The sequence below is a fragment of the Coturnix japonica genome, chromosome 1 (genome assembly GCF_001577835.2).
Source record: "Coturnix japonica isolate 7356 chromosome 1, Coturnix japonica 2.1, whole genome shotgun sequence".
In the NCBI taxonomy this organism is placed as follows: Eukaryota; Metazoa; Chordata; class Aves; order Galliformes; family Phasianidae; genus Coturnix; species Coturnix japonica.
The window spans coordinates 75,895,283-75,916,528 of NC_029516.1; the positions used below are offsets into that span (position 1 = coordinate 75,895,283).

At 39.6% G+C, this 21,246-nt stretch overlaps 2 protein-coding genes across 4 annotated transcripts in view; one reads left to right on the forward strand and one right to left on the reverse strand.

Annotated features, from left to right (window-relative positions):
* The window catches only part of CMSS1 (cms1 ribosomal small subunit homolog), a 208,215-nt gene that overhangs the window by 116,344 nt on the left and 70,625 nt on the right, over window positions 1-21,246 (reverse strand). The gene's annotated exons all lie outside the window — the stretch shown is intronic.
* The window catches only part of FILIP1L (filamin A interacting protein 1 like), a 178,407-nt gene that overhangs the window by 89,171 nt on the left and 67,990 nt on the right, over window positions 1-21,246 (forward strand). For all 3 annotated transcript variants that reach the window (XM_015876727.2, XM_032447722.1, XM_032447718.1), the window contains 2 exons: window positions 15,823-16,109; window positions 19,123-19,296. In XM_015876727.2, the coding sequence (XP_015732213.1) occupies window positions 15,823-16,109; window positions 19,123-19,296 (461 nt within the window). The remainder of the gene's footprint in view (window positions 1-15,822; window positions 16,110-19,122; window positions 19,297-21,246) is intronic.

Consider the following 21,246-nt stretch of genomic DNA (forward strand, 5'->3'; position numbering starts at 1 on the left):
TTATGGTTTTTTTCCTTCCACTGTTGAATCAGAGACTTTATTTAATATAGCTTAAAGTGTCTGAATAATTCTGTAGGCTATAATGGACCTTTTCATGGGGCTATCACAGAGTTTATGCAAAAGCACCTCAACAGTAAAGAAAAGAGGCATCAGGTATAGAAAAATGAAGGAAACAACACTGGAAGATGTAAGAGACACCAGCTCTATGCAGGGAATAGGTCTGAGGGAAACAAAAAAGAATGTGGAAAAGACATCCTAGCAGCTACAGCTATTTCACTTAACCACGCAGGTTGGCTTAAAATGTTCACAGCACCCTTCTGCAGAAAGCAACCCAATGCCCACCTTAAAACACTTGTAATTTGAAGCATGTAAATGTTCACCATTTCAAACTGTTAAACAAAACCAGAAAGAGCAGCAAGAGCGGAGCACGAATCATTTTGCCAAAGCTAACAGGCAGGCAACCCCTGACAGTCCGGGTGCAGGTTCTGTCACAGAAATCTAAGGACTGGGAAATATAAAAGAGGCTTCGGGGGAAAAACTTCACCAAATCTTATGAGGACTGCAAAATAATTTCCAAAGTAATGCAGAGGAAGTCTCATCCCTTGTGATCCTTAAAACCAGATGGAACAAAACAGTGGAAAGTAGCCTGAGGAAAAAGCCAGAACTGGCAAGTTGACAGGCTATATGGAATACATTTTTTCTTGCATCTCTGATTTCTATTAATATTTTTGTAGCTCTGGAGGCAGCAAGGTAGGAGCTTTGGTTCATACTCCTTAAACATAAGCCAAAGCCTCCCACCGTTCCACTTGGTAACACCAGCTTAACGTGCTCAAATACACACAGACTTCTGAGAATGAGTCAAGTTCCCACTCAAACATAAATTATGCCAAAAAACGCCCAAGATTATTTCAACTAATAAACACTTGGTTAAAAAACATGTCAAATCAACTTGGTCTTAACATCAATTTAATTGCCTCTTACCACAACCATTGCCTAAGCTATAGAGTGCTGCCAGAAACACCAAAAGATAAAGTAGATTGAAAACATTCTCACAGTGCTTCTCTGACTGTCATCACCCATGTGGCTTCACAAAGCTCGTGAACCCCAAGTCTGTAAAAAGACTCTTCAGCAAAAGGGCTTATGCTGTGAAGAATCACTTCAGGGACTTCCTAGCTACAAAAGCTAGAATATGGGAGAAATACTGAACAAAATTAAGCTCTTAGAGGGCAGGTCTAAGCATTACGTCCTATTATGGTAGGGATTCAAAGACCTCTCAGAATACTGTCCTTTGATTCAGAGCTGGAACTGACATTCACATAAAAGATACCTCTTCCTGAGAAATACAATACTTCAAAATATGCACAATGTTACCCCAAGTTGATACAGATGCTCTTTGTTAACATATTTATTCTTTTTATAAAACTGTGACATTTGGATTTCAGATATTTCCAAATTCCATTCCAACTCCCCTGCAGTCTTTGTATAATGGGTATGAAAAAGACAACCGAGGCAAAAGAAAACAAAAGCAACAAAATCAACACAGGGGCATAACCAAAGTGCGAAGTAACTTGTGATACACTGGATTTATTAAGGGCTAGATCCCTACATTCTCTTTTCCAAATACCTGCTCTTTCCAAGATTTCCAGCATTCATGGGCCTTCACATGGCAGAGCGCACCACAGCAAGCTTTCTTCCTGTGCAATAACTATGCTGATGCTAGCAGTGAACAAACACTAAATTCACTCAAAACACTTTGGAAAGAGACAGAAGTTCTTAAAGACAACCCCGTTCAACTGAAAACACATGTACCCAAACATCATGTCTTGTCTCCATTTGTAACTCAAGTATTTCCCCTTCCAGAATGGTGACATGAGTTAAAATTTCACTCCCACAGTGAGATCTCTTGACGACTCATGGAAAGATGAATCACTGTTCTTCATGGAAATAATGACTTGTGACAGCTGTAACTGATGATTACATACAATATCGCAAGGCAAAGTTAGCCTGACTCCCTGCTGTAAATAATCAGTGCAACAAAATGTATTTCACTATCCGGTTTTAAAAGGTACTAGAGAAGAAGTAGCCTCACCTCTACCAAAGAATAAACACAGAAAAAAATCCAGCAGTTGAACTCCAAAACCTTCCTGCCAGGGGCCAAGACAGATGCTTGGCCAAGGAGAAAAAGAGAACATCATCAGAGTGATCTTCCTCCTAGCCTGCCCTCAGCTATGATTTAAGCTGTCTCCAGAGCAACCTGCTAAGCAATCACAACTGAACCGATCCTCCACGAATCTTCTTACTGAACTTACTGCTTCTGGCCTTTGTGTTATCCCACTGCACTACTATAGTATGAATGTGTGCTGCGCAAGGAAGTACTTGACTTTGTTTTAGTCTTGTGACTGTTTGAATGGTGTCAAATCAAGTCATGGAGTGTCTCCTGACTATCACACCATGAGAAAATGTTTATTTCCATATACTTTGTGTGTCATTCAGGATTTCTGAGCCCTAAATCAGGTGCCACATCTCCATTTTCTTTCCTATTTCAACAGTCATGGTCTGGTAGTCCCAGCAGACAAAGCACTGGTAATCCAAGTGAATTGGAGTTCTCTCAGTTCTGTGCTTAGGGACTTTACCAGCCAGCCTCTGAATTCAGTGTCCTACAAAGTGTCATGGTCTCAGTCCTCACCATTTTCCCTGACAGTAAGTGTTCATAAGCATATTTTTATTTATACATGTAAATATATAAGATGCAGCATTACTCTCAGGCTTCCAGACACTTGATGTTGTTCATCCTAAAATACCAACATGTACAGCTTCTGTAAAATAAAGATTAAATGCCACTAATAGTGGCCACTTCCCAAAGCTGCTATACACATCTCACCAAGGCCCCTTCCTGGCATATCCTCCATCCTCCAGCTTCTCTGCTGGGCAGCCCCACTCCCTCATGGTGCAGAGATGTGCTCCAGCACACAGTGGTGAGCATGTGCCCAGCCAGGACTGTCCATCCCACAGGGGACACTGCCAGCGGCTGGGGATCCCTCAGGAGCCAGACTGACAGGCATTACTGCTCCAGGCATGAGACAACAGCCCCAGTGCTGCCTCTGCTACACCTGACAAGCAGGGGAGGGGATGACCAGGGTCCACATTTAGTGAGGCAGATGCAAATTCAACAAAACTCTTTCTGACAAGTATTGTACTAGCCCCTAGGGAAGACGGCCTTAAATCTCCTCAGGGTTATGTCTTGCACAGGTGGCCTGTATAACTTCACAGGATCCTGTTCTTCTTCTTATTTTTTTTCAAAGCTTGCACACTATATTTATTACTGTAGTTCTGACTAAGCCCCCAAACTATTTTTACGGGCCCTGAACAATAGTAAGCATTTAGCATCAAGTTCAACTTGCTAAACTGAATTATATCTAGTCCAGATCCTTAAAACCCCACATCTCTGACAAATCCTGCTGATCACAGAACATAAAGGACATCAGCTGGGATACTGTTGGTTTTATGGCTATATGAAGAACACCACAAGAATTTGCCACAAGGCTTTTTCATCATTCAGACCCTGAAGAGACACGGTGCACTGCAATGCTCTCACAGCAACAATCTCATTCTGAACTGCAGAATGCAGATGCTTTGAGGTAAAGATGACCAGATTTCTGAATGAAGCAATCACTCTTGTCAATTTGTTTAGAGGCATTTAAGAACTAAGTCTAGGATCTAATATGTATCATCCTTCAAGTACTGATAAAACAACATTAGAATTGGAATATGCATTTCCAAAAACCTGTTTTCATTTTGCTCAAAAAAGACTGAAGATTTTATTTAACTTTCTTGGAGAGTAGAAAGGCAACTTAAAACTATTCCATTTTAATTACATTTCCTGAAACAAATTCTGATGCTTAAGCCCTGTTATTTACTGCTAGAGCATTTGCTTGCAGCCATACGCATTCTATTGATTCAGTGGTGGGTTGTTAGAGTTAGGGTAGTATGGTTAGGTTGTGGTTGGACTTGATGATCTTTAAGGTCTTTTCCAACCGGAGCAATTCTATGATTCTATAATTATATGTAAGTAAATAAACAATCTTAAATAGCTGAGTAAGTTTCAGGTCTGCATCCCTGAACTGCAAAAAAAGAAAACTCCCAGAAATTATGACAAAAACAATATCACCCATGAAAATCCTTGAGTATTAATGTATATAGTCTACCTAAGACATACATAAGGTAAGAAAATAAAGATCAGTGTATAAGATAGAACAGTTTTACTGTCATTATTACTAACACTGTTATGAGCCATGATTTACTTTACTTTTTATCATATGTAAGCATTTTTCTTCTCCCCACCCTTCAGCTCTGATACCCTATAAGCCAATCTGGACAGTCAGTATTACTTCTCACGCATCATGAAAATACCTCCCCCTCTCCCATTCCACTGATTTTTAGGGTGGATGTTAAATGTTGTTTTCTTTTTTTCTAGATATCCAGCAAGGAAATGACTAACGCTTAAAGTAAGGTGAAAATATCTTACTGTCACTAGAGTTGTTTCCTTCATTAACAACTACGCTTGTACTAATGCTTAATGGAAAATACATTTACTCAGATTTATACTAGAAATAAGGGTCACAAAAACACAGTCCTCAATCCTGTAATCCAATTTTACACATGCAGCTCCACAGCCTTTAACAGGCCAAGTTGCAAGAGGGCAGCTTGCAGAAATTCACACTGTGATGATGGTTGTTTGGTATGAAATGATGCAGTACAGGTTCTCCAGTCTTTCATTTAATAGCCTTCTCTTCATTTCAACTCCACAAATGTGAGCTGGAAACATAAAGTTTCACTGTCAGAGCAATCTTAGAATCTGTGATCATCAATCAACCAGAGCTGTTGGCACATATAGGCACAACTTACTGTTGAAGGCCTGTGTACTGTTTTAATCAGGGTGAATCCGCTCCATTGTTAACACTTCGAGATACTTGTTCATTTACTCAAAATGGAATTGTTTGGAATAAAGTGATAAGAAAAAATTATCCTCGTAGAGTAAGAACATAAATACTATTAATGCATAGGAATGTGTGATCATGAGGCCCACACTCACTGTGGGTAAGAAGGAACACCTTTACAACCAATCAACAGCGATTCAGAAATCATATGGGGCTACTCTGGAATTATTATTATTATTTTATTTTTTTGATTGCTAAGCAAACGTTCACAAACAAACTTATATATATGAAGTTTGAATAGGAAGTGTATTTTTTTCATATATGCTTATCAGAGAGACGTGTTCTTGTGTAACGCTGAGTTTGGAGGATATGTTCAGATGTGGTACACAGCTATTTTCATAAGTGGCATTAATTTCCTGACATGACTTATAACAAATTAGCACTGTTGACATGTAGAAGAGGCACAGTACTCCCAGGAGCTAAATATTAGCTTCAGATAAAATAATGCCAGAGAAGCCTTACTAAACAGCAGCTCTAAGGAGGCCCTGTGTGTGCCCGCAGGATATGACTCACTACTTTGCTAGGAAGGACTTGCATGTAAATGCAAATATTGATAGTTACATGCTCATGCCTTTCTCAGCACACCTAAGAAATTGCATACCTGGCCACCGCTGCCAAGAAGATACCACTAGGAGAACCTAACGTGGCTGCAGATGAGACCAAAACAAGCTGCTCACTGACAGATCACCTCACTGATGGTGCATGCTGCTCAGGCAGTGCTTCCTTCCAAAATCTTCCTGTGATCACTGCAATGCTGAACACCATCAGCAGAAAGGCTTCTTTTGCAGCACTTGCTTCTTACCTTGCCTGCATCCTGTTCCATCACAGCCTGTCACCATCATGGTGAACAGGCTGGTGAGCTCCCTGTGAGTCCCTCTGGTGCCAGCAGCCAGGGAAATTACCTCCAGCTGAGCAGATGGCAACTGGTGCTGGGGGTTGTCAAGGCTTGGTCTATGAAGACTGGGATATCAAGATTTTGTTTTTATGGTAGATTTGATTACCATAATTTCAAATAGATAAGCAGGTATGCAGAGTGGCCTATACGGGGGTATGGCGTCTCCTCCTGCACCTAGGCTGCAGACCGCCCTTAGACCTTCTGCAAACATCACAACCTTTTAAAATGCCCACACATCCCTTCACGCCTGGAAAATCCCTTTCCTCAGTTCCCATTGAAAACTGGCCCAGAAGCTGGCCAGAGCCTTATTTGATTTGAACAAGTGGAAAAACAAAGAAAGGAACAAAGGACAGCATGTGCTCTGTGACACCTCTCCAGCCTGCCCTGCTCTGGCCCTGCTCCAGAGGGCTCACGGTATAACCAAACCCAGGAGAAGTCCCAGCTGTGGACAGAAAGCAGCTGCTTTTGAGCATGAAGCTCGTGCAGTGGAACTGTGGCGTCCTTACGGAGCAATGAGAAGAATATACATATTTTCTCCATCTGCTCCATGCCAAAGCACAGCATATGGCCTCAGGACAAAATTTCAAGCAAGGAGGGGAAAAAGAAGGTAGTTAGGGACACACAGGAGGTCCATCTACTTCACTTACTGAACTTCATTCCAATTCCTTTTTTCTATGTGGAGGCAATTTAACTTTATAACTTTTAAGAAACTTCCTATTAGAAAGCTGTGGTTTCCAGTGCATTTTTATTGCATTTTCCAAGGTTGCGTCATCAGAGTAGAGTATATTCCTATGGGAGCTGAATGTCCCAAACCGTAAGCCGTTACAATAATGAATGTCATGGCTAGTAAAATCTGTAATCTGAACACATACAAAAATCAATTTCACTCCGTTCACTTACTTTTCAAACTCTCTCCTTTTCACTTTTTCCTGGCAAATGCACATAGCCGCAGTCACCAATTAATAAGAACAATAAAAATATATATATATAAGCCATCACTCAAAGTCATAATTTTACTTTGGCTTACTTCAGGCAATATCAAACTCAATGAAACGTTCTTCAAAAACATAAAACCAACTACAAAGCCGACTTGAGAATCTACCTGGCAGCTCACGTTTCCTTTGCTTTCAGTTGCGTGCAGATTATTAAGAGAATCCTGCTGCCACAAAATGAGCAGATTGGACCAGAATGAACCAGAATAAAAACAACAACAAAAACCCAGTAAAAGTCAACCAAAACAAAAGAAAAAAAGCCTCCAAAACAACTAAAAACACAAATCCAAATTCTAGTTATAAAGAGATACTTGATTCAAAAGATCAACACAGCAGCAGGTTCATCTTTAAGTTAATTCTAGCAACAAAAGCATTCTCAAAACTTGTCAAGAGCTACAGTAGCCTGCAGCCTTGGAGTGCTCATGAAAGTCACAACGTGCCATCAGTCCTCACAAGCTCAGTGACGGCACAAGAGAGTAGCAGTGGGACAGGGTGGCAGAGATATGGGGCACTGTTCATTAGTGTTTCTAGCCCCGAGGCAAGAAGAGAACTGGAGCTACTGACAAAGCAACAGTTTCTCTAAGTATTTTCCACTACCAGATAGCACACAAAGCATTGCTCTGATGTAGAGAAGATGCAGTTTAGGAAGTCAAGCAGGTATTACAAAAAAAAAAAAAAAAAAAAAAAAAAAAAAAAAAAGTAAGGAAATCATAGAATCACCAAGGTTGAAAATGACCTAAAAGATCATCCAGTCCAATCGTCTAAATGTAGTATGGGAAGAACAAAAGTCAAATTGTTGCCCTGAAAGCTGTCTAAAGGTGGGAAATTCCAGATAAGCAAGAGGTACACAAAATTTCAAAGTCTGGTTAATATAAATTCTGTATCACTTAGGTGTGGAAACAGACAATGAAAAATTAGGGCAAACCAAACTTAATACAAACAAAACCCCAAAATAATCAAGTACACCATTTCTTTGAAGCCTTGAAAGCCACATCTGGACAGTTCACATAATCGCAATAGGCACAAAAGCAGATAAAATTCTGTATTAAAAACGTCAATCCATTAGCACTTATACTGAATTAGTGAACATGTTGTGTCAAAGACAACTGTTTGAACTCGATCGTTGCACACAATACAATGACAAAAGCAGCAGAGTTTGGTTTATTGTTTTTTGGTTTTTTTTTTAATTTATATCTTGGTAAAGTCAGAAGGCATTTTGTAGATTCCCCTGCCTGCTCCTTCTTCAAGCAATACTTCTGCACTCATAATAGGTTGCAAATGATCATGTCCATGGAATAATGGAACTGATGGTCTCAGTCATCACCCCACAGACATGAGTTCACAAGAGAGGCATCCTTGCAGCTTCCTCAGACATTCATAAAGACTTTTGATCTTTCTTTGAAGGAACTTTTCTCAGGATATTTAAAAGCCTGTGGCTTATTTTCATGTGTGGAGAACAGCAATACTGCAAGAACCCACCCACACAAAGAACTGTCTCAACAAAGCTATGATTGTCAGAAACACACTAAAAGAAAATTAACATATACTGACTTTGGAGGTATAGTCCTGGTAGTACTCACTGTGTTATCTAGAGCCCATTGCATGGGTTCCATGCAAATACCAAGATCAAAAATGACTAAAATGGAACTGAAGATGGCTTCTCCTTTTGCCCAGAGAGGTTGCGGATGCTCCATCCCTGGAGGTGTTCAAGACCATGTAGCAAGTGTAGTAACCTATTCCAGTGTAACCTCCCCAGGGAGGTGGTTGAGTGGCCGGCCCTGGATGTGTTTAAGAGCTGTTTGGATGTGGTGCTCAAGGATACGATTTAGCAGAAGGTTGTTAGAGTTAGGGTACTATGGTTAGGTTAGACTGTGATTGGACTGGATGATCTTCAAGGTCTTTTCCAACCTGGGTAATTCTATGATTCTATGACTGTCCAACTTGGAGGAAAATGAGAGGTTTTGGGGAGAGGCAACTATATAAAAAGTGCATATATATATATATAAAATTTGATGACACAAAAAGTCCAGGAAGACTGGAGCCAGAAGAAAGAGATAAGAGACTGCCACAGTGAGCAAAAACTGAAACGTTGGTTTCAGCCCCAGCCACAGAAGCTGCTGCCTTTGCCTTAGTGCCCTCCTGGAAGCTGTGCAGAGAGCAGCGGGTTTGTGAATGGCAGAGAGGAGAATGCTGAAGATGCATTAGGAATGTGGGGCTGTTCTGGTGGTTGCAGAGGAAACGGGAGGAGCTGTGGGAAAGGCAAAGGGAATGAAGAAGGAGAGTGGGTCTAATATCACTTAGGATGTGTAGACAACCAAAGACAGGTCAGTAGAAAACCTTCTCTTTCTTCTTTCTCTTTGTTCTCTTTTCTTTTTAATAAATTTCATTATGTGCACTGTAGTACTTAAATTGGAGCTGAATTTTCTTGCTATGTAAATATCTGCAGTTCAGATAATCTCGGGATATGCAGGAAAAAAAACACCTGAATTTAAGTAAATAGTATCTAAGATACTAACATTTTCTTCCCATGCAGCACTATTATTCACTTCGGATAATGCTGTAACTATAGAATAATTATGCACTGAAGCCGAAATTACAGCAGCAGAATATTAAGTATTAAACCACAATCACTGCATTAAATAATGTTAACTGGTTTTTATGCTCATAAAACATAAGAAAATTGCATGTTTGGAGAGTAAATTCATTTTGTTGAAATTGAAACTGCCGAATTTGATTTCAGTGTAATTTACTACCAAAGCTTTGTCATACAGACAACTGCAAGGTTAACTTTTTTACTGACAAACACATAACACAGAATTGTAGTTTCCCATATTGAACACTCTGAATTGATGTTATAGTAACATTTTTTACACATGCCCTCCGAAACAGAGTCTAATTAAAAGACAAATGTTGAACATTTCACTTTACAAAAAAAGAATAATGAAACCCAAGCAAACAAACAGAGAAAAAGTCCCCCATGTTAATCAATCAGGAGTACTTCAGTGTAATTGCACAAAATTCCACACAACTCTCAATTCCCAAAAGTAGAACACTGAAGAAAATCGAGCTCTTTTACTTTTATTCTTGATTCCTCTTCAAACTTCTGAACACATGAAAATGGAATTGTACTAGTGCTGTTTCACTGCAGCAGCATGTTCAGGGTCCACATCTCCACAGTCATTCTTCCACTAAAACTAAAACCCAATCTGTGCATTCTGCCCTTGTGGCATGTGTAGTCCCTCACTGAGAAGATAAATCAGCTCCAAAAAATCCACTGTGTCTGACCCATTTCTACAAAAACTGCCTACATATAAAGTGATACAAATACTGTGGTTTTCCAAGGCTACCATCAACTTTGCCAATATGTCGGACATCAAACTAGGAGAACTGGATTCACAAAGAGCCTGTGGAAGAGAGAGACTGAGGGTTTAGCAAGAGGAGAAAGTGATGGGAGTGCCTTTGCCCATTAGCTACACTGGGCGAATGGAGTTCAATGACAAATGGAGTTCAGCCCCTGTCAGAAAACAAAACTGTTCTCCAAACTGGAACCTGTGTGGAATCCAAGTCTTTGTGGTTTCAAAGCAACCACTCCATTTTTGTCAAAGAAGTTTTACGTAATACAACAGGGAGTCCAATCACTGTATATGTGCAAAATGCCAAATCACTGGAATGGGAGACAAGAGATAGTGGAAGTTGTACAACACCTTTGCCATCAGCGAAGTAACTAATGTGACAGTTCTCTAACATTCTCCAAAACAGCATTTCACCTCCTCAGAATAGGCTTCCTAACTACAGGGGATGAGAAACCTGTCACATAGTCAAGAGAACATAAGTCATGATGAACAGAAAAATGACATCCAGCTTTCACCCATGCACTTTTCCTGTCCAGGAGTGTTTACATCCTCTGTTGAATCCAGATTTTCTTCCCATCTGAGTAATTCCTCTTCTGAACAATGACAGCACTGTTCCTTCAGGACTCCTGAGGGCTTCAAAGACCAAGATTTGAAAAGATTCCATGAGAGGAAAGCAGACTTCTAATCTATTCTGTCTTCCTCCCACTTGACTCCCTGTGACTCCACATGCCAACAGATGGATCAGGCTAAGCAGGTAAGCACTCCCTCATCAGTTTTCCCAGAAAAGCAGTTTAATCTTGCAATTTCCATGCCAAGATGGAAAAGTGTATTTATTCCAGAGTCCTTGGGTGAAGAACCCATTACAGGAAAGAAGGCTCTTCTCATTTACTGCCCAGCACATGCACCAAAACAGCACAAGAATCTACTATGAATAAGAGCACAGTCCCAATGAGGTAATCAGCCTTGCTACAAGAGAACAAGATTCTGGATAGATGCCACTGCAAATGGTTTTCAAGGAAAATGCTAAAACAGTCTGCCCAAAAGGAAGGGCTGTATCTTTGGAAGTAGTGCCAAACTACCACAAAGCTCTGCATTCTCCACTTGAAAGTCCCAATAACTAAGAAACGCATTCTGTCAGAAAGTATCAGCTTCAGAAAAGGCTCCATGATGCCACAAAATGGCCAGATCCTGGGATTCCAATTAATAAGATGAAGTTTTCATTTCTTCTTGTTGCTCAGCATGGTTCAATAGTTTGCCCACAGGCCACACCAGAACTACAGAAAGAGAACAAGACAAACCTACTGCTTTCTCTGGCAGAACACAGGATGTGGCCACTTGCCAAAAGCCCCTTCCTCTGCCTGCACAATACCTGGCACATGGCCACTCAAGAAGGCAAGAGAACTGGGACAGAAGATTAATTTGTCCTCAGACAGTTACATGGCACTCCAAGCTGAGCACGATGCTTCACAGCAGCTTTTCTACATGGTCATGCAAGAAATGCCCTGTAACAAATAAGGCGAGTACTTAAAAGCACATTCATAGTGGTGAAAAGAAGGTTCCATGTCTCTTTTTGAAAGAGAAGATGTGCTTTTGTGCTCTCCCATAACACTGACACACTGAGCAATAATCTCTTCAGTCCCAAAGGTTTGGTAGAATTGGTAGAGTCCTTATATATTTCAGCAAATCAAAAGCATTATTATATCACTTTAAGAGATGTTAAAAAACAGAGACTGATTCCTTGCTTAGTCATGGATTTCTGGAAGAAAAAGAAATTTCTCTGCTATTCAGGATCCTTACCCTGGGATTAAGAGAAGATTTGGTCCTGTGACGGATTTTCTTAGCTCATAAGTCAGTCACTACCTAAAGAGAAAATAGTAAAGGGAAAAATAGATGGAAAAATAATGGATGCCTCTTAAAACCCTTTGGTGTCTGTGATGAAGTCATCTCTGACGGATGTTTCAGTTTTTCCCACAAAAGTGGAAGGATTTCTGAACCACCTGCTTGTTCGCTGCTGCCAAAGAGACAAACGCAGTTTCATCTCCTTCAGAATATGATTGAGAGGGTGGAGACCAAGTTAACATCATAGAAACATTTGGTCATTTAATCATCTGGCTCTTCAGGAAAGTATATTTTGATCCCTCAGATTACATACACATCTCTAAGAGAAAATGTTTCCTTTATATGCAGGAAGGCAGCATAGACATTCAGAGATGAGCAAGCTCTTTAGAATACAGAATGAGAAACAAACTATAAAAAGAACAAAAACATGAATGCTAAGAATAGATTCAAATTTTGCTGAGAATGTTGCTTGCAATAGTTTGGCTTACCAGAATGTTTCAATGTAAGCATCACCCTTGCTCCATTTTTGAAACTGGGACCAATCTACCAAGCTGCATTGAATCTACCAGGCCTGGAAATCATCACCTTGTGATATCAAGCAAGATACTGCTGCAAACTCTTCAGTAGAATAGACAGCCTGTATCAGGACTCAAAGAACAGTACTGCAGAATATTAACGTCAGCACACTCACGGGTAGTAAAGTTAAAAAAACACAGCTAAAAGTTGGTTTGTTAGAGCATCCTGTGGCAAAGAGAGTACAAGAGCACAGTTCTGAGGTCCTGTCCAGTGATTCATCTGAATTAAATACCCAGCACATGATGGTTTGTGATATCAGGAGGTGTGACTTTGTGATCAGGATGGTCCCTTTCAATCTTGATGCAATAGCATCAGACCACATGCAGACAGCTTCAAGTACAATAGCTTCTAATTCAGAACTGGGAAAAAAAAAAAATAAATGGATATTTGATACCTTCATTTTAATTCAAACATAAGTTCAAATTATTAAGTATCCATTGAGCAAAAAAGAAACATTCCACCCTACTCCAAGTCTGTCATATCTGCATCCTTCGAACACATTATTAGTACTATCATTATTATGTAAGCATGCAGCACAACAGACAGTAAGAATGCCAGGTAACGTACAGGTAATAAGAAAGACTAAATGAATGAATAAATAAGGAGCATAGCAGTAAAGCAGCCTACTAATACCAGATTGTGTCTCTTTTGCCAATAAAAGAAGTGCTTAAAGCATACACTTAGTATGCCACTTCACTCTTTAATCATTTGTGTTCATTGCTGAATCTGATAACCATTGGCATTAGCAGGTTTAATAGTAGACCCCAGCATTCAGAAATGCCAGAACAAAATGCAAATGAAGTGTAGGTAATGGCTGCTCAATGAGAAAAGTAAAATCCCCTTTGGGATTCTGCAAAGGCACCAACTCAGTAGGAGGGTGAACTAATCAGCAGGCGGGCTGACCTTCTCAGGCACCGAGTGCCTTTTGTCAGTGTAATAAGGACTGACCTACCAGATCAAGAAGCAGGCACAACAGGCTCAGAAGTCATCACAAGCCCTCCTCAGCTGTGAAAACTGTGCATAGAATGTGGCTTTGAAGCCAAGAGAATGTATATAATGTAAGAAAATAGCAGGCGGCAGATGTCCATCTTATCAGTATTGCTGAGACTTGTGCCCTTTCAAGTTCAGAATTCTGTTTCTAGTGCAGTCAACCAAGAAAAGTAACTTGGAAAAGCAAGAATCTCTTTGTTATGCATCTGTTCCACTTCCATTCAGTGAAGAATGCTATGTTGACACTGGTCACAAGTCTGACAGCCTGATATCCAATCAAGCGTGCTGCTGCACCTGGTACATGAGGGGAAAAAATGGAAGGACTTTGTGGGCTATTTACACGTTTCATTGCATCCTGTGCCTGCATCATCAAAGAGCATGGACGAGCCTAAAGTGAGTTCAGGTTATCTGATTTAACTCACAGCTCACGGCTCTGATGCTACAACCACTGGCCATTAACCCACATACGAAAACCAAGCAGACATGCAGCACTTGAAGCTGAAAGCAAATCAACAGTCACTTTCCAAAGTAGCAACATTCTGTAAGCAAGATACAAAAAATGAGCAAGCCAAATAAGCAGACCTCAGTGAAAGAAGTGACAGTAAACTAAATCATAAAATTTTGATGGGAAGAGATCTTTAGGAAAGACAAAACCTTCATTTCTCCCATCACTTCAGATGCATTGACACTGTAATTTCCCAAAATATTCTAAAAATATTCTATGTATTCAGCCAAGGGGTTTTGGCTGAACTGCTGTTTTAGAAACAAATGTGACCATTTTTGCCGTGGTACTGAAGCACTGAATGTTAGTGCTAGTTGTGTAGACAAATGTGGTTTGCAAGATTTCAACCACCATTCATACCAAACAAAATGTGTTTCCCCTTCCTCTGTTCTTGCAAAAGGATGTGCTTATAGGAGTCCGTGGAAAATTACCATGGTTAAAGAGCATGGCTGTAGAGTGTTGTTCAAGACTTAGATTCAGAACCCTGCTGAAGGGGGAGCTCTGAAAGAACTTTATCAGCCACAGAGCTGTATGGCCAAAAAGCAGCACAATAATTTCCTGCCCCCCATGGGTCATAACAATTTTATGGTGACAATCATCACTTCAAGTCAAACAGCTGCTGTTGAGCTCAAGCCTTTCTTTCCTTGTTCTTTTGCAAAGTAATGACCAATAAGCTTTCACCAATACAACTTCCAGCAATTGGCTTCATACTTTAATATGAAAAGAATGTGCTTTATTTGTATTTGGAATGTACATAATTTCCCCTTCCAATCACATGATTGGGCTTTTGTCTGCTAAACTGTATCCATGACCACAACACAGTATTTCTGTAGAGGTGGATTATAATCCATTCATACCTTCATTGTAGCAATCATAAGCAAAACAGAGTTTCTGAGGTCAATATTTATACAGCATTAGTAATTTGTCTGCACAGGCATTACAGTGTATTTATGTAACAGGGGCACTTCAAAAGGGACAAGCTAGGCTAAGCTTCCCTTGGTGGTGAAGTGCTAACACCTGTGTGATGGCCTCAGAGTGTAGCAGCAAAGAAGCAGTGAGACTTCACACTGTATGGTTAACAGGGAGGCACTGTGATCACTAGGGAATGAGGGGTATGGTGAGGCTCATGCCTAACAGTCTGGACATACTAACCTCTATGCTTCATAAACTAGGAGGAACACAACTCAAAGTAGCAGAGGATCGCTTTTGAGTTCTTCCTTGGAAAGAGAATGAAAAAGAAAACTCTGATATCAAATAAGGGAAATACGACAGAAAGATCTTCCTAATGAAAACCTTCTAAAGCTTAGTTTGCCCTATCACAGAAGGACTCACCTGAAAGGCTGACAGCATACACTGTCTCTCAGATGGGAAATCTGTTCTGCAGTGTTGCTTGCAGTATTGCTACTAAGGGTGCTGCCTTTGCAAGTGTTAGCCAAGAGATTTTTCCAGATGTACAGGACTAGGTAAGTCTCCCTTCACTGCCACTCGACACCCAGTAAGGATGACAGTTCAGTCCTGTTGGTTCCTGCGAGGCTGTCAGCTCCTTTCAAAAGACAAGGAGCTCAGTGTGGGAGGAGAAACTACCAGTCAGGAGGGAAGGACACCACCATAAAATAGCATAAGATTGTTATATTCTCTGTCAGTTAAAACTTTTATTTTATTCCCTCCTTTCCTTCAGCTTCAGACGGAGAAACCATGCGCTCCAGAAGTAACAGTGCAGAAAGCCCAACCAGACCAAAGCCGTGCCAACAAAGGCCAAAAGGCCACCATAAAGAAGAGACAGGTTACAGTGGGAAAGGGAATGTGCAAAGAAGGTCAAAGGAGAAAGATGATGTGCCCCAAGCCAGCACCATCATAAGAAGCCCTAAAGCTGAGAAAAAGCAAAGAAGTTCTTTCAAGAAAAGAGAGGACCTCTCTCGTGATGATCTGCTATTTCTTCTTAGCGTCCTTGAGGGTGAATTACAGGTGACTTATTGTCTTATTTTGTATTGCAAGCTAAAAAAATCCTTCCTCCCCCCCCCCCCCCCCCCCCCCCCCCCCCCCCCCGCACTTCACCGCAAACACATGAAGCTTTCTTATTAAGGAAACATTCTACCTATTTCACTGGAGTAGGACTAATATAAACTACAAAGCATGGAAAACTATAGATTATCCAGATATTCAGAATAGTTGAACAGTTATCAACATGAAAAGATGTCATTCTCCTAAGTGCAAATAAAATTTATTCACAGTGTGTTTGTATAACACTAAAACACGCATGATCCACTGTATACAGTTGTGTAACTCTCAAAGCAGAGAACTTGCAGAACTTTCCTATTATGCTGCCCTGATGTAAGTATTTTGACTACAAAATGTTTGTACCATAAAAACTGTATGGAGGAAATTGCAGAGATCTTTAAGGTATGTTACTTAATTACTTATTGTCTTCCTTCTCCTATGAAGTCATGAGCATTATTACAAAACAATTGGCACACGCCGACTCACCAGAAGTAACTCACACAACAGCTTTCTAACTTTGTTAGCAAACCAAAATATCCCTTTCATTTCCCATCATAGGCAGAACACGCAGTTAACCTGCAACATACCAGATTGTGAAGAAAGTGATTTTTTCTATCTGGAAAAAGTCAGCTGCCAAGCAGCCAATGATGCCAGGAAGCCAAATATAACTTCAGGAACTGGGAACCAGATTTCCAGTGAGAAAAGAGGAGATACTTCTACAATGGACAACTGCAAAGAAAGAGTGACAGCCACTTTAAACAGCTTACAAGTAGAGAGATAAGCAAGCATCCATAGTAGCTTCCATGGCTGTAGCACATTGTTTCAGTTTACTGCCTTAATAGCACCTTGGTAGTTTCCTCCTTAACGTATGCAGGTGTATTTACATAATACATGCTAATAGAAATGTTTAATGGAACACACATGCTACGTGAGTCCTTTTTGATAGACACACCAGTCTCTGGGGGTGCTCACTTACCCTGCCTAAATTTAGATTAAAATTCAGATGTCATACGCTCCTCCAAAAGAGCCCTCTTTTTCCACAAGAGAAATACATACCCATCCATACATACACATTATTTATTTATATTACCCGCATTCAATTCAACTCAGAAGATTTAAAAACGGAACAAAATGAAATGAGAAACTGGAAAACAATTGAGCCTGATAGGAAAATTTCCAATTGCGTCCGACATTCTAAAGAAAGTGTTACCAATGAAAAAGAAGAAGGAAGTCATTTTTTATCCCTGATTTTCCACCTCCAATAATGCCAAGTCAAATCTCTAAAGATCAGCTGACAATCCAGACATAAAATTAAGTTTTAAAGTTGAGTGCCATAACCTTCTCATTCCAGACCATTTAAGGTTCACAAAGATCGCTCTTGGCTTTTTTTCTGCTGTGACACAGATTAGAAATGGATTTTTTCCTCTTTTTCTTTTAAACACAGACACAAATAGGGAAATAGGAGTGTTCTTTCCAACAGCAGTCAGAGCAAAATTGTTACTGATCCTAACACACCGCTCTTTTCCAATTCCCTCCCTTCTAGGATTAGCATGTCCTTAGTTTTGCTTTTAGCTGAGGTGTTGCAAGTGATGTTTGAGACAATGATGTGGTTGTGCCATTGTTACGGAGGAGGGGGACAATATCTTTCCACGAGAAGCAGCTGAGCACAGCCTGGGGCAGGCAGTCACCTGAGCCACTTTGTCCTGCAGAGGAAACATTCAGATAAGCAGATATCGCCGTGAAACAACACAATCACTGGTAGCGAGACTTCCAGACGATCAGTACAATATATACAGGAGATATTCTGTCTCCTCCAACTTCACATCTCTCAGTTCGTGACTTCAGAACAGAGAAGTGTTTTGTTGTTAAAGAGCAGAGTGTCTACAGACCATTTCAAACACTGCAGGCATACAATCCAGCATGGACTTAGAGCAATGCTGTGAAACAGGAATATGTTACGTGCATTTGCCTGCATCTAAAACCAGTTCTGAAATACATACATGGAATAACATACTGAGAATGCACCTGCACACTGAGTCTGTTCTTTGGGAACAGCATGCCATCAGATATTTTGTCAGATTAAGAAAAAAATGACATTAAAAAAGGAAAAGTACAGGGCACATTTTCAGGTTATACATTTTAAAATGACACAATCTGGGGGCACCAGATAACACAACTTAATGTTAAACTTCACCTTTTAAAGTGCTTTCTTTCTTTAGCATGCATTTGCAAATTGAGAATGCCACTAAAGCAATTACTTACAAGAAACGATGTGGCAAAGTTGGTTGAGGGCACATGCACAAGTGTGTGCACATCTATATATCTCTAAGTATAGAAGGCACCATCTCATACATGTATGCATGCATACGTACATATCCATGCATTAAGGCCCCAACTGCCAGCTTTGCAGGCAATCAATCTTGTTTTAAAGAACTGCCATTATAGCATGGTTTTGGAATGCGTTTTGTGAAAGGTCACATCCCCTGCACCATATACTTCCCCACACTCAGCGCTCAAACACTCTCAGCGCAATGACAAAAGCAGACTACTCTAGGCTGGCTTTAACTACAAAAGCTACCACCGTACCCAAACCATCCACACACATCTAGGCTTCCAGAACCATGTTAATAACTCACTAAAAATAAAAAAGTAAAAATCAGCTTCTAATGCCACGAGTCAGTTCTTCCAGTACAAGCTGCTCCCAACATGGCATTTCAACCTCACTGCTAATGAATTAAATAAGCACCAGTGAAGACTCTGAAAATCCTGTTATTTAAGCACGATTCACAAACTAAAAACACCAGTGCTTCCCTTGTGCTTTAACTGTCCCCATGTTACTACCTTGGGGCATTATATAGATGTTGCTTTCTTCAAAAAGTTCTTCTGTTTCCTTAAAGCCAAAAGTAAAAAGCATTCAACTAACCTGTAAATACACAAATGAGGTTATAACAAAATGAAAACTTACATTGTCTTTCTGCAGGCTCAAGATGAAGTTATAGGAATACTTAAGGCTGAAAAAATTGACTTGGCTTTGCTTGAAGCACAGTATGGCTTTGTTACTCCCAAGAAGGTGTTGGAAGCCCTCCAGCGAGATGCTATTCAAACAAAAGCTGAGCAATGGCAAGAAGACATCTATGAAAAGCCTATGGGAGAGGTATGAATTGTACTACTGACAGCTAACCATAGATCTCACAGAAATCAACAGTAAAGATCTCACTGACTCCAGGGAAAGAAAGCAAGCGTGCTCTAGGTCTAAAATCTAACATAGAAACGGGTCCAGTGATAAAAGCAGGCAGTTAATGTTTTTCACTTACATGACTGTGGAGAGACTGTTTATAACTACCTCCAACTCTGATAATCAGCCTTTTGAATTTAACACTTAAAACTGCATTTTTTTCTCTTGTTATACTAATTCAGAGCTCCTGTAGCCTGATACCTCTCCATTAGCCTCAGTGAGGTCATGCCACAGCATTCAAGTCATGGCCATCTACCCCTACATATTCCAATTCACACTAATTCTATGAGAATCATGGGTATATGTGAATGATCTGAATAATGAACTGTCATTACTTAATCCAAGCAGAAATCTAATCTTTTCACACTACATATAAGTAATATTTAGCTGAATTACTCTGTAGCAGGAATCATACTTTCTAAACAAGCAACACGGATTCCATTTCTGTCCTGAAATGCAAGTCACTGTATATTAAATGTCCTTCATATCAGTAACATTTTTTGTTTCCCAAAGAAGAATTCCCAATGTCTCCTGCTGGGTCAGATCAACATTTCTTTAATGTTCTGCTTATTATAGTTATCTTAAAAAGAAAAACAGAAATTATGAACAAAATTCTTCTACTGAGCATTTTCCAAACTTACTGAAGAAAGTCATAGCTAAGAATACGGAGCTTATTTCAGAGAAGATTGTCAGGCAAAAGGTCAGCACTCATTTCAGAGGCTCAGAGGTTAAAATCTCTGACTATAATCTGAAACAGATAAAGTTCAACTCCGGAGGTTAATTTATTTTAGCCCGCTGTGGCATTATGTCACAGAAACTTTGAGCACAAATGGAAATGATTTGAAGAGAAGTCCGAAAGGGTTTGAAAACATAAGTTCAGTCTGTTACTTTACATAAGTTTATACACGATTTTTCCCTCTTACACTTAATGGCAGAGAAAGGATTTCTAACACCACTTGATTTGGCAATTCCAAGAGGCAAAAGTAAACATCCTAAGAGCAACTGAAAGGGTAGAAAGACCCCTAGCATTTTATATGTCTTCATAAACCAAAGGATGCCATAACTGTCAGGTATTTCACATCTTCATAGCTCCAGTTAAGTCTAAGATCTGTTTTGGTTTTGCTTCCATTTTTTTTCAGATATTAAAAAAAAAAGGGGGGTGGCAGGGAGAGAGGAGAAGGAAAACTTGGCACAAAAGGGGGGTTGGAAATGACCATTAGATCATTTCCAATTATTATTTTCCAATTATATTTATTATAATTATAATTATAATATTATATATATATATATATATATATATATATATATATATATATATATATATATAAAAATAATTATTTATTATAATTATAATTATCATTTCCAATTATATTTATTATAATCCCCCATGCCACCACAGCAATGAATCTTCTTCTCTGCCCACAAAATTCCTGCTGGTTCAGTCTCTCTAGAGCACATCATTTCAGCTTTGTGACCTTGAACACAGAGGATGTTCACAACTGAAAACAGTGAAATTCAGAGTGCATCTATGAATACAAACTTTTTAGCATCCTCTCACAACTTACTCATCTCACTTAAACTTCATGAAGTTTCTTGGTGAATTTGGTTAAGAATAGTGTGCTAAAATTTGGTGACCAAATAGCTTTAGTCACTAGGAACAGGATTCACATGAAGTCTGGCAAAACAGAAATTGGTAGTAATAGATTTCCTTTGCAAAAATGATGAGGATTGTGATACATCAAAATCATATCTTACTTGGCTATTATATATATACTTTTATTTTATTTTATTTTATTTTATTTTATTTTATTTTATTTTAAGCAGAGGGTTTTTCAGCTAAATTTGCTCTACAGTTATTCCTTTCTGCAA